This window comes from Rhea pennata, chromosome 4, assembly GCF_028389875.1.
Source record: "Rhea pennata isolate bPtePen1 chromosome 4, bPtePen1.pri, whole genome shotgun sequence".
Lineage (NCBI taxonomy): Eukaryota > Metazoa > Chordata > Aves > Rheiformes > Rheidae > Rhea > Rhea pennata.
Genome location: NC_084666.1, coordinates 59,053,905 through 59,066,604, shown reverse-complemented (window position 1 = coordinate 59,066,604; position 12,700 = coordinate 59,053,905). Strand labels below are relative to the sequence as shown.

The following is a 12,700-nucleotide window of genomic DNA, read 5'->3' as shown; positions in this document are numbered from 1 at the left end:
GGTAATGAAGCCCAGCTGCATCCTCCCAGGCTCAGGGGAGCTGAGGGGAGCCACAGCTCTGGAGAGCAGGCTGACACTTTCCTGCTTGCCCTTTGTGCAGGCACTCAAAGCAGTGCAGGTTAGGTTAAAGCACATGGAAAAAGTCGTCATCTTTCATGTGGTTTTATTTTGTACCCATCTCACCATAAAAAGTTGATGCAAGAGGGAAGGTCAACAGAGAAAGGGTTTTTACGTGTCCTCAGGTTTCCATGGCCTCAATAGGTGGCTGTACTGGCATGCCATAGCCCCGTGCTTTTCCAGATTATTGCTACTTGACTCCCAGTGGAGGAAGTGAAATTGCTCTGAGTTTGTTTATTGTGCAGAACTGTGCTGCTTATTCTTATGCACCTTTTAAGCAGATGTGTTTGAGTGAAAACCAGAAGCAAGAAGTAATAGGCAAAAAAATAGAAGATGTGCAATAGGCAAGAAAAAAACCATTCACATTTCTCTTGCCCTCTTCTCTCATCACTGGGATGCCAGCAGACCTTTTAAGTCGTATCAAGCATTATGAAATGGAACAGGACATAAAATGTTAATACCTCAGAACTACTATTGTTCTTCCTAACTTTCCACACTAAGGCAAAAGCCTCTTGTATAGTTTCGCATGCAAAAATCTTATCAAATATTTTCTTTGCATGGTTCAAGACTTTATTTGTTCATTGGACCTATAGGAATGCTTGCACAGTAAAACTGGAAGAAGGTAACAGAATAGGAAAGTACAATTCACTAAACAAATAGTCCACTTTTTATTCCACTGTAGACAAATATTTTGTGGTTACACAGAATACAATTTACTATTTGGGGAAAAGAAGAAGCCAAACAACCTGCTTCTCCCTAATAGTCAGATGTATTCTTGGCCAGAAGAACAGTTTAAATTAACCCACACAAATTATTTGTCATATGCTGTCAATTTACATGGTCCTTGTACTCGCTTGAGGGCTTCATATTTTAAAGCACAAATCCTGAAATGAGGCTGGCTTAGAGAAACCCCTACCCTTAATGCAGATTTCCAACCACAGCAGGTCCCTATGTGGACACAGAGCCTCATATTACAAGACAGGGACTCAGCTGATGAACTGCACCAGGTTGCTTGCTATAAATCAAGTTCATGTACAAACCAAGGAAGATTGCTAGACAAACTGCTTGAAAAATAGGCCTCTGGTCCAAAAACCAGCATAAAGTGCTTTAAGCAAAGTAACTCTCCCCAGCTTGTTTTCTTTGTTTGCTAATTTCATTCATTATGCCAAGAGCAAATGTGTTAGACTTCTGTGGAAAATGGGCTTGCACTTCTGAAGACGACAAAAACAATATGTGAGTAGACAAAACACTTCTGAAACATGAATTATTACGTTACTGGTGCTGGACAAGTGGGAAGATACAGTATGCATTAATCCCTAAATTCGGGTTGGGCTCTTTTATCTGGGACATAAAATGAAGGTCTCCTTGAAGAAATTCTTTAATTTGAAGTGCTCACTGAAAGTGGCCTTGAAAGTTAGGAAGAGTCCAGACTAGCTTAGTGTAACTGCATAACAATTTGAATTCGGAAATAAACATTGCACTCACAAGTAAAAGGTCTGTTGTTGTTAGTAGTAGCAGTATATTTTTTGCAAGATCAGATAAAAATGAGTAGCACTTGTGGAAAATGTAAAAGCTGGCTTTTCTAACATAATCAAACAGGTAGGTGAAAGTAGTTGAAAACTGGCTTTTTGTATGTCAGAGACACAAATTACAAATATATGAATAACTTTTAATGACTGCTAACTGTTTAATCTACAGTAAAACCTTTTCGTAGTACATACCAGCCTTCAGCCTAAAGGTCTCTACTCAGTACAAGCAAAGGTAAATGATTTGCTTTACTGAAATGTGTCTTTACTTCTTAAATGAACAGTGTTCTGAAGTTGCATTAATTTGAATTTGTACATGCAGTACTGAGATCACGAATTACTGGCTGTGCTATGCAGAGAATCTATGTGGTCAGTTGGCATAAAGATACGTTTGTTGCCATGAAACTTAAGATGCTCTGTGCTATCACAAAGCTTTATGGATGGGTTTCCTAACAGAGAGGGACAGAAAGAAGAGAGTCCGGAGTTCCTGGTACACAGTTGTTCATCACTGTGTATATGCTGAATTAGCTAATATGCATTTTCACATCCCATTTAGCCGAATCAATTCAAATATGATGACTGTAAAGCTAAATATTCAAAGGACTTGGAGCATCCATAACTATTGTGGTGGAGTTTTTTTTTTTGCCAAGTGCTAAGGTAAGAGCACATTTGCTCTTCTGAATCAGGATTCGCCCCCGCCCCCGGTATTTTCTGTGTCTTAAAATTGCTACTCAGAACCCGAACAAATATGCTCTGCTTAGGCTTTTACAACTCGAGGTCTTGAAATGAAAATATACGTCTGTTTATATCAGTATGAATGGTGAACTCCATTTAACTTTATATTTGCTAGTTCATATTTCTATTGCTTTTCAAACCCTGTGCTTAAAATCCACGAAAGTTTTTATTTGTATAGCTATTTGGTAGGCTTTCTTTTTCCCTTGTATCACAGATCTCCATCCATGTTATCCTTTAATAAGTAAAAGTTATTGATACCTGTTTTGATGTGACAGTGGGTTAATAACAGGATTCAAATTGGTGGCTGCCCAGGTGTAATACAGGGCAGCAGCTCAAAGTACCGTCATTCTGTGGCCCATGTGAAATGAGTCTGTAGATTCAGTGGACAGAAAGCTGTAAGCCAGTGCCGCAGTAAGCCAGAGACTGGGACAATGTAAAGTCTGAACTGTGTTCCTGTCGAGCCTGAGTGGCAATGATGGGGCACAGTACGAGGAAAGCTCTTCGGTCACCCATGGTAGTACTCTTTATATGGGCACTGTGCTTTACAAATGCTTGTTCTAGAGCTTTTCTGATACCTAATTTACTTTGAAATCTAATTCTGTCACCTCACACCTAAGGGTAATTAATTGTTACATTTTCCTTACGAACATTGTTGTCCTTATTTTTGCTTCTCTCTTCAAAATAAATCTGCCTCTCAGACCCACTTCACTCCATTAAGACCTGATAAATAAAAGAACTGACCAATAGATGTAATACTAGTATGGTCACAGTTTTATCTGGAAAAAAAAAATAGAGCTAATTCTTATACAGAAGAAAAAATAAAGCTAGTTTACTTGGGAAAAAAGCACCACATTTTGTGACATTTTTCTTTGAAAATGTAGTGCTTAGGTAGATTGGAGATGCACACAGTTTGGGGATTTTTTTTCCTTTTGCAGCCTACTGCAAAAATAAGTAGTTGGCAGGTAGAAAAGGCAAGTGAATGCAACTGGAAATAGAGAAAGCTGGCTAAAGGGTACCCAGTGGGCTGGAATGGTCCTAAGAACCTATGTTCTGAAGTAAACACTGGAATTATGCCACTGGAAGGGGCATGACTCCCAACAGAAATGGCACCAATGAATAGAGAAATGCTTAAAAAATTCAAGTGTTGATTTCAAAGTGAAGGATTCAGTGGATTTTTGGACAGTGAAATGTAGGGAAAGTATCTCCCCGGCAAGCAGTGATTTAACACTAGTATTATAATCCTGTTCTTACAGGATTGCCAGCTGTAATGATCTGCTGCTTACCTATGTCCTGTCACAGTAACCTAGGAAGCAGTGTTTTACTGAAGCCATTACCTTTAAGAAATTACAAAGATGTTTTCAAATGAGGAGAGGCGATCATCTACAGAGAAATATAAATTTCAATAATTAGGTTTATTACATAGTCACATGGCACATAGCAAGCATTTTCTGTTAAGTCTTCATAAAGTATTTGTTTTTTTTCTTAGAATCATAACAACAAAAGCTATACACAAAAATAAACAGGAGCTTGTGCAGCTACAAAACCCTGCTGATGATCCCCCCCTCCCCCCACAGTGTACGCTGTGCTGAGGGGCAGCAGAACGCAAATCCTGAAGAGCTCAGCCATGGGAGATCACCTCCACAGGGATAGAAAGTTCTCATCTCTACTGTGAGCAGTCTAAGAGGAATCCGCTTTCCACCTCATGTGAGTTTTGGTCTCCTTCCCTCATTCCCCAGTTTCTCCACGTTAGAGCCCAAGAGGACTGCAAGTGCACAGTCACAACAGAGAGAGTCCAAACGTGTTTTGGACAGGCGTTTAAAACATCTACATGAGGGAGAATTTCTTCCCTGTGAGAGTGACAGAGCCCTGGACCAGGTTGCCCAGAGAGGTTGTGGCGTCTCCTTCTCTGGAGCTCTTCAAGGCCCGCCTGGATGCAGCCCTGTCTAACATGCTCTAGGTGACCCTGCTTGAGCAGGGAGGTTGGACTACATGATCTCCAGAGGTCCCTTCCAACCTTACTGATTCTATGATTCTATGCCTTTGGAAAGGCATCTAAGGAAGCTACAGTGACTGTGTTCAAGTAAGCCCTGACATCCACTGCCAAGGTGCTGCACCCAACACTTTGGACTAATACATGTGATGTATTAGATCAATTTTTAGAGTCAATGAAGGTGCCACTTAAAAAAAAAGACCAGGAAAGATGAGGTGCAGACATTTAATTTTCTAAAATGGGATGGAACAGAAATTACACAATGCAAATGCAATTTGAAAGTACATTTTTTTTTTTTTTTTTAGCACTACCATTCTTGTCAATAGAAGAAGAATCTTCTCAGCTTATTATTACTGTGGTAGAAACTACCAGAATCTGGAATGCAAATGAGTTCAGTGATAATCTACCAAAAAAATAACAACTAGGCTGCTGCTGTGTTATGTGTTTGAATGGTGTGGGCTGTGCAAATCAGGCTGAGAGCTCCTGAGCAACATTAAGTGCTGGCAGCACTCACAACCACAATGAAACAGGATCTGTTCTCACCCAGGGCAACTAAAGGTCTTCTGTGCCATCCTATTCCTTTAGGACTTAAATCACAACAATCTCAATGTATGCCTGAAATGCCTCTCATTCAGTGTCCTGTGCTCCCTTGCAGAATTTTAATCACCGGCTCCATAACATCAGTAATTCTACCAGACTTTGATCACCTTTCCCAAGACATTAAGAACAACAACTGCAGAAAGGCATGTTCTAGTTGAATTCAGTTTAAGTTTCAGCATGCCTGTTTTGTTCCCAAGTCTGTTTCTCCCCTTAGAAGGTCAAGAAAAAAGAAACAATATATCATCTAATACTTTTAATTTTATGTACAGGAATATAATGTTATGGCAATTTTGTACATGAAATACATACAGTATTTAAACATGAAAATGAGCTAGGTAAGAATTTACATTAGCAGTGAAACTGATTAATGTTCAGCCCAGTTAATACTTAGTTTAGATCTGTATTTTAATGGAGAGAAATTTTAATAGTTTACAATCATAGAAACATAAACATTTAAAACAAGTCTCTATAAAATAATTTACAGAAACCCTACCGCCTACATTGAGAGAGAAGGCATGTGGCTGTGTGTTTTATGTGTGAATAACAAGGTAGATGACTGATTTATCTCAGGCTTTTAGGTAATAAAATAATTTAGAAGCAGTTCATGCAATATGGAAGCAAAGGAGTGCCAGTTCCTTCAAAGTTTCCTGCTACCTTGGACATATACTGAGCATCACGTGTAGGTCACCAGACACATGATAATACAACTGCCAGATGCTTCCAGAGGGCATCAGCCTCAGTTCCTCCAATTACTTATGTAAACATAAATATACAAGTTGGTATCTTTTCTACACAGTACAAATAGAGGTCACAACTTCTCAGCTGTGCGAGTAGTCAGTCTGTATACTTAAAGTAGGATAACGTTCAGATTGGAGTTCCATATATTTCTATGTACAGGGGTACTAACAGAACTTCCTTGTTTTCACCAATTTGCTCTGGTATTTAACAGAGTGCCCTCCATGCCCTATGACATAAACATCCAGCAAGTAGGATTTGCCAGGCTGCAGGCCTCGAATTGTCTCTGTAGTAACTGCTTTCTGTATATTCTGGCTGTGGAAGTATTTACAGAGAACCTTTTCTGATTTCTTCCTTGTATCTGGACCCAAGCACTGGTTCTGTTCTCTTTTCTTCTGTTCTTCATTATAATTATCATCCACTTCCTTTTTGTAAATGCAGAATTTGTTTCTCTCTTGCGTCCCTAGCCATGCCACTGTGACAGAAGAACATGTGCGAAGTTTGTCGAAGGCTTTGATTCTCGTATCTTCAGGAAGAGAAGGAAATGACTGTTTATTGGGCCTTGTTGTAGCCAAAATCTTCAACATGGAAGCACCTTTTTTGCTTCCTTTCAGCCTGATTAGATATTTAGCTTTTGCTTTTCCTCGAAGCTGAAACTGCCGTACACCCTCAACGTTTTGAGACAAGAGAAGTTTTCCATCCCTTCTAACTTGGATCTGAACAGCATCCAGGCACGAATGAACAGAGAAGATGACTTTTTGGTGAGATGAAACAGGAGCAAATCGGAGAAATTTGGCTCCCTTTCTCTTGATAAATACATCTGTTACTTTGCCATCCTTCAGCTCAACTGTCTTTTGTTTAGCCTCCTCTTTTGTTCTGGCAAAGGTGCCAATATATGCAGTGCTCATGTTAGTGTTAGTATTTACTGCAAACATGTCAAAGTAATACTGCGTATCAGGTTTTAGATCAGACACTGTGAAGATGTTCTTGTTCCCAATGCAAATCTTATGCAGATCAACTCTTGGCTTTGAAGACATTTGGCGCCCAAACTTTGACGATGATTTTAGGAAACCACGTTCTTTGCCAGAGTTGTTGTCTGAAGGGAAGCCAAAATGGGCAAAGTCAAATGGACTGAAATCCAGACCTGGTTTTGGAGCCATCATGAAGGCATCATCAGAACTGAGTTTGGCTTCAACAGCACAGAGGCTTTTGAAATTGTGCTCTTTATTGATGACTATGCAATACTGAATTGGTTGTTTCAGTAAAGAGGCAGTGGGACTTGGTTTCCATGCTAGCGTCACTGTTGTACGTCCCAGAGAAGTGACATCAATTCTAGGATCATAAGGTAATTCAGGATAAGGTTGGTCTGATTCTGGAGTAGTGGTTGCATAGACTTTAAAATGTGTATCCTTCTCTGTTGACAGCAGATCTAGTTGGTACAAACCAGATGGGGAACTAGAGGACACAAAATATTCAACATCATTGCCTTTGTAAGAGAACAGCTCTGTGCCTTCTTCATTAGTAATCTGCTGTTTCTGCTGCTCAAGAGGTTCTGGTTCACCTAGATTGTAAGCAAAGACAGACATTTATATAGACATACAAAGATCTGCAAATATGAGAAAATAAAACTCTGAAAGACTCTTTTTATAAAATACAAAAATGAGATAAAAAGATTGTATCTTCTGAGGTCTCTGTCACATCAGACAGGTAAGCTGGTTTGGCACCTAGATTAAATAAAATGCAATAGAAATCACATCTGACCAATACTAATGGAGCCTCGTGGATGGTGATTAATACCCTCCATTAGGTTACTCCAAGCACTCATCTTGGAAATGTCCTATAATTCCCCAGGAAGTACCAGCGCCACTGTCTATCTTCTGGGCTTGGTCCTTGGAGCCACTCTAAACCCATGTGACTAAGTACGGTGAGGGCAGAGGGTGACTATCCTAATACAGTCTGGTATGTATGGCATTTGGCACTTGCGTAAGAGGTTCTGAAAGCCAATGACATTTTCTCTTCTGAGTAGGAGTTGTAGGTGTTACTACCTTCAAATAAGCTTTTAAGTGTGCCTACAAATAAGTTCTCAAAGGAGTAAGTCCAGCCTTGCCAGAATGCAAATCCTCGTCTCTTCAGTTCTTATCTTGTGTACACAGCCCTTAGCAAAGTCCCCCATGAAACTGAGTTAGGTTTGTTGTGGCAGCATTCAGTGCAGTCTATAATCTTACCCTTAGCTTTTACGTTTTATGTTACTGCTGTACCAGATAGAGCTCCCATAGGTCTTTTCACTAATGCACTTCTTAGTTTTTCAACGTTATTTTATGACCTATGTATGCTTAGTTCACCAGAAACTGATTTAACTCAAGCACATCTCTTCTCATGTTGCTACCTGCTGCCAGTTTCCTGCACAAAGGCAGGACTGGGGCTGAAGATCCAAACAGTGGGAGATTACAAACACGGGCCTGGTATGAAACTCTCAGCATCACACTGAGACTGATCTGAGATCTTTTGAATCCAGGAGAAAAGCAGGTCTTTGAGGTCCAAGGAAAGTCTTTGACGGTTTGTTACCTGAACCTTCTCCACTGGCTTCCTCTGGGAGATCTTGCACACTCAGTTTCCACTCCAGAGGGGCATCGCATGGTGTCACTGTCACTGCTAAGGGAGTGTTGTCCTCTTCTACCACAAAGAAATACCTAGGGGAAGGTTAACAAAGCCATAACATTAATAAATTCTGATAGCAGCCAACCATCAGGGGCTGACTTTACATTATCAAGCTCCATCTTGGTGGGGCAACAGAGACAGAAGTGTTGCTTAAAAGCAAGAGCATGCATATTTGGGGGGGGCATACAAAGCATGATGAGCAAGAGCTACAGAGATGGGGACTGAAGTGCCCCCACTAAGATGGTGCAGCAGATTTCACACCCACTTGTTAATTCATGGCAGAGGGGTTTCTCGCCTCTTGCCCTCCCCTCCATCAGCTTTACTTCTTACCTGTTATAAGATATCAATGGTCACAACGGTATAAATGAGGGAAACAGGATCTTTCCTGAAACTTAGGGGTATGCTCTTCAATACAGATCAGGCTTTTTACAATGTATCTGGGAAAGGACCCTAGAAGCACATAAAGATCCTGTTGTCTCCCTTTTCCTCTCCTCCCCAAACCACTATATGGCATGTATTCTAAAATGTTTCTCATTTATGAAAGCTTAGGGAGGTGTCTGATATGAGGAGGGAAGTGGCAATGCTGGTCTTCCCTGAACTCTTTGGAGCCTCGGTTTCTTCTCCCATCTAACCATAGTATTTTCTAGCACAAAAAGGTGAGGCTAGGAAACAGGAGTTCAGTCCAGACTGGCTTATGCTGCTTCTTTAAAGCACAAAATTAAATAATGAAGAGGGACAAGTATTGTGGGGCAACTCTAGTTTCTGATTTCCTTCTCTCTCCCTTTGTCCCCAGACATGGTTAGCAGCCCCACTTTAGGGAACACCTGTGGTCTGTGGCATCTCTGGGCTTATGCTGCAGGTCAAGTAAATTGGATAGCACCTCCATAAGGAAGGCTGAATTGGGAAGAAAACTTGCACAGTTACTTTACCAGACAGGACACTAACATCTGTATTTTTCTTATTTTTTAATCCAAAGTTTGGTTTCAAAATTCCTTACAAATAAAACTACTAACTCCAAAATACAACTCTGTCATTTAAACGGGACCAAATTACCTTTTAGGTGTGTCTCGGAAGAGATAGCTGCTAATTTCAGCTCCATCTGGGATTACTGATGAATCATGAAAAAATGCTTTGTCCCGGATCTGCATTTGGAAGAGCTCCTCATCTCTGGTAGGCAGCTTCTGTGTCCTTGAGCTGAGCGGCAGCAGCAGCAAAAGCAGAGCACAGTGAAGTAGGAGCATCCTAGAGCAACAGAAGGGATTCCCACCTCAGCATCACTGAACAAGATGCACAGCAGACACTGCCACCAACTTGACTCATTCCGGTGAGTGCAACTGCAGTGAAGTAGTGGGTTTAGGCATGACTCAGTCACAGATTTAGATCCTGCGGGTTGACCTAGACCTGCCAAAGGGCTGAGAGCAGTCTTTGGCAAATCATATGTAAACTAATGGTAGCAAACAAATCTTTATGGTAAAGTGATATGGTAAAACCAAACTTAGATGTGTTTCAAGGGCTGTAGAATGTGGGGGAGTTTAAAAGGGGGATATGGGGTTGAAAGGCCTATTCCACCACTGAAATGCAGACTTACCTACAACAAGGTGCCCTCCATGCACTTCGCAGCTTGTAGAAATCTTTACCACCCACTGCCATACAAGCACTGGGAATACATGTCATAAGAACTAAGATTGCATTGGCAGAGGGGCTGGATAGAAGTATATAAATATGATTTTTTTCATCTCAAACTGTAACTGAAAGCAAGCCCACACACCGGTTTCAGATTGTTATCTCCCTCTCATTAAAGAAGAGCAAAAGCCTTGCACATATTTTGGAAGAGCTACAATTCAGTGTTTTGCCGTAGCAGAAGCAGAGCTTGTTGGACATGGTAACGAGTAAGCACGGAGCAGATGGAGCATACGTGGACTTCACTTCCCTTAGGAGATTTTGGTTGGGCTTCCAACAATCCTTTTGAAAAGTAAGTATTTCCAGTGAAATTGCTCTTTTTTATAAAAACAGTGATTTAGGAAAATATGTGCTATAATCCCCCACGTATTCAAAGCACATTTGTATTAACATGCAATTCAGCAGGGCTGAATACTCAGGTCCGATGGGAATTCCAAAACAGAAAAGCAGAGAATCCCTTACAAATTAGGCATAATAATTCATAATCTCAGCCTTTCATTATTATGTCTACAACTAGGTCAGTAATGACTACCCTAAGTTATACGGTGGGATAGACCATCTCCTTTCACTAAAGTAGATGATCTCATACATAATGGCCCTGGTATGGGGAGGGGGGAAGCAAAGCCCATATTTTGCCATGAGTAAAGTGAGTTTAAATTGCTAAATGATAACATTTTTTAAAGCAGAAAGAATTCTAAGCTATTGCCTAGATGTTATTAGCCACTGGATTAAGAGAAAAGCATGACAGAAACTGAGCTGGCAAGAACATTTTTATCTTACTTTTATTGCTGTTAGTTGGCCGAATATGTGGGCATTCACCTGTCCTTACAGTGCAGTGTAAGTTGACTATGGTTTTATAACCAACTTTATTTTTCTTTAAGATCAAATCTAGTATTAAGCTGGGCTTTTTCTTCCACTTGACCTTTCTCTAATCTCTTACACAAAAATAGTAAACACAAGCTCCTTGAGAAGTGGCATGATGTAGTTTGAGCACAATAAAATTGCTCTTCCCTTTCATGCTCTTTATGAAAATATAAATACGTGCCCCTGAGCAGCAGCTGCCTCCTTTCCCCGCCTGGAGTTACCTTCTGAAAACTTGAGAAAAGTTGCTGCAGCCTGCAGGAGTCTGAGTGTGGTCTCAGCCTGGGACCCCCCTCACTGTCCGATCCCTCCCCTCTCTTGGCTGTTGGGAGCTTTGCGCAAGACCCTGCAGCCCCAGAAATTCCCACTCCCCTTCCCACACTCTTTCTTGGATGCAAATGATCAGCTGCCAGTCAGCTTCCATCCATTCCTCCTTTCACCACCAGATCCGTGGTGAAACTTGCCACAGGCTTCCAAATGCAGGAATATGCAGCACAAGCACAGGACATCTTCTTTTTCACATGGAGATCCCCATCAGCTCCTGACAAAATTTTCCAAAGTCATCGTTCTCTGCTGTATCTAGTTCCCCTTCTGCAGTGCAAAGACAAGAGATTGCTGCATCTGTCTGTCCTGCAGTCAGTCCTGCTCCCAGTAAGTATAAACACAGCCGTTCGAATTCAGGAAAGTAGGTCTCCTGACACCAAAAGGGCCTGCACAGGGCTATTTTCACCCTCATACTGCTTCCTCTGCCTGTAACATCATTGCTATTTAATTGGCCCTTTCATAAACAGTGCTGGTTCCCCATGCTGTACTTTACTTCCTTCCTCTCTGCTTTCCCTTGCCCTTTTATCTCAACTTCATTCCAATCCTGCTTTCTAATGTTTTCTCTCATTCTTGCTGTCCAGCTCAATCCCTTTCCTTAACCTATTTTTCCGCTCACACAAAAGAAACTTGTGAGGCAAGAGGTACAAAGGAAAGTATGTAGCAAACCCCAAGTAATCATAACTGGTAAGTGAAACTCACTGAAAACTCACTCACCAGGATGCAATTTTATCCTCACTTCCTTTCACTCTTGCCTCACCTGACAACTAAACCTGCATATTACTGTATTTACAGCCAGATCTTCCCCTTCCTGAGAAAAGGAAAAAAAAAAAAAAAAAAAAAGTGAAAGAGGGAAGAAAATGCTTGAGGTTCACGTGGCAGAGTCTCTTATATGCTCTTCTTTCAGGTAGACAGCGTCACCATAGAGGATCCCATGCCCTCCGAAAGCAGGCAGCAAATGGGTTGGGAAGCTCTGCAGTGAGCTGAGTAACCTATACGTTATGCTCAACCACTCTGTTTCTCAGGAAAGCCATGAACGCATTGTGGCTACTGTAAGTCATTTTTCAGTTGGCGTCAGCTACACCCTTATTTATTCAGTGAAAACCTCATGACAGCAACACATGGCCACATGGCATCCATTACCATAATTCCCTATTAGCAGTAGCGGGGCTTATAACATTTATCCCTATCACTAACAGGTTTTTAATTGTATATGTTATTATTGGTTTTAATATTTTAATAATAGGTTACTGCACTGCTCTGTCCTAAGGAAAAGAAAGAATAGGTGGCTTTATGGAAGATATGTAATTGCTACTTACAGTTAAATCATGATTTGGCCTCCACAGTATTTGTCAACATTTATCCTAACTAGTTCCTTACTTAGCTTTTGATAACAATGGACATATTTTCTTGAATTCAGACTGAAGTGTTTATACATATCAGCAAAGTTAATGACATTTGACCTTTTGGAGCAAAG

At 40.8% G+C, this 12,700-nt stretch overlaps 1 protein-coding gene and 1 long non-coding RNA gene across 2 annotated transcripts; one reads left to right on the top strand and one right to left on the bottom strand.

The window, feature by feature from the left end:
- Nucleotides 1–5,304: 5,304 nt before the first annotated feature.
- On the bottom strand, nucleotides 5,305–9,679 carry NDNF (neuron derived neurotrophic factor). The gene is made up of 3 exons (XM_062574802.1): nucleotides 9,415–9,679; nucleotides 8,269–8,393; nucleotides 5,305–7,264 (listed from the first exon to the last, which is right to left on the bottom strand). The coding sequence occupies exons 1-3, from the start codon at nucleotides 9,600–9,602 to the stop codon at nucleotides 5,871–5,873; spliced, it is 1,707 nt and encodes a 568-aa protein (XP_062430786.1). The 5' UTR covers nucleotides 9,603–9,679; the 3' UTR covers nucleotides 5,305–5,870.
- On the top strand, nucleotides 9,428–12,331 carry LOC134140002 (uncharacterized). Its single transcript, XR_009958319.1, has 3 exons — nucleotides 9,428–9,685; nucleotides 10,223–10,333; nucleotides 12,131–12,331. It is a non-coding gene; the product is annotated as an uncharacterized LOC134140002 (long non-coding RNA).
- The last annotated feature ends 369 nt before the right edge of the window (nucleotides 12,332–12,700 follow it).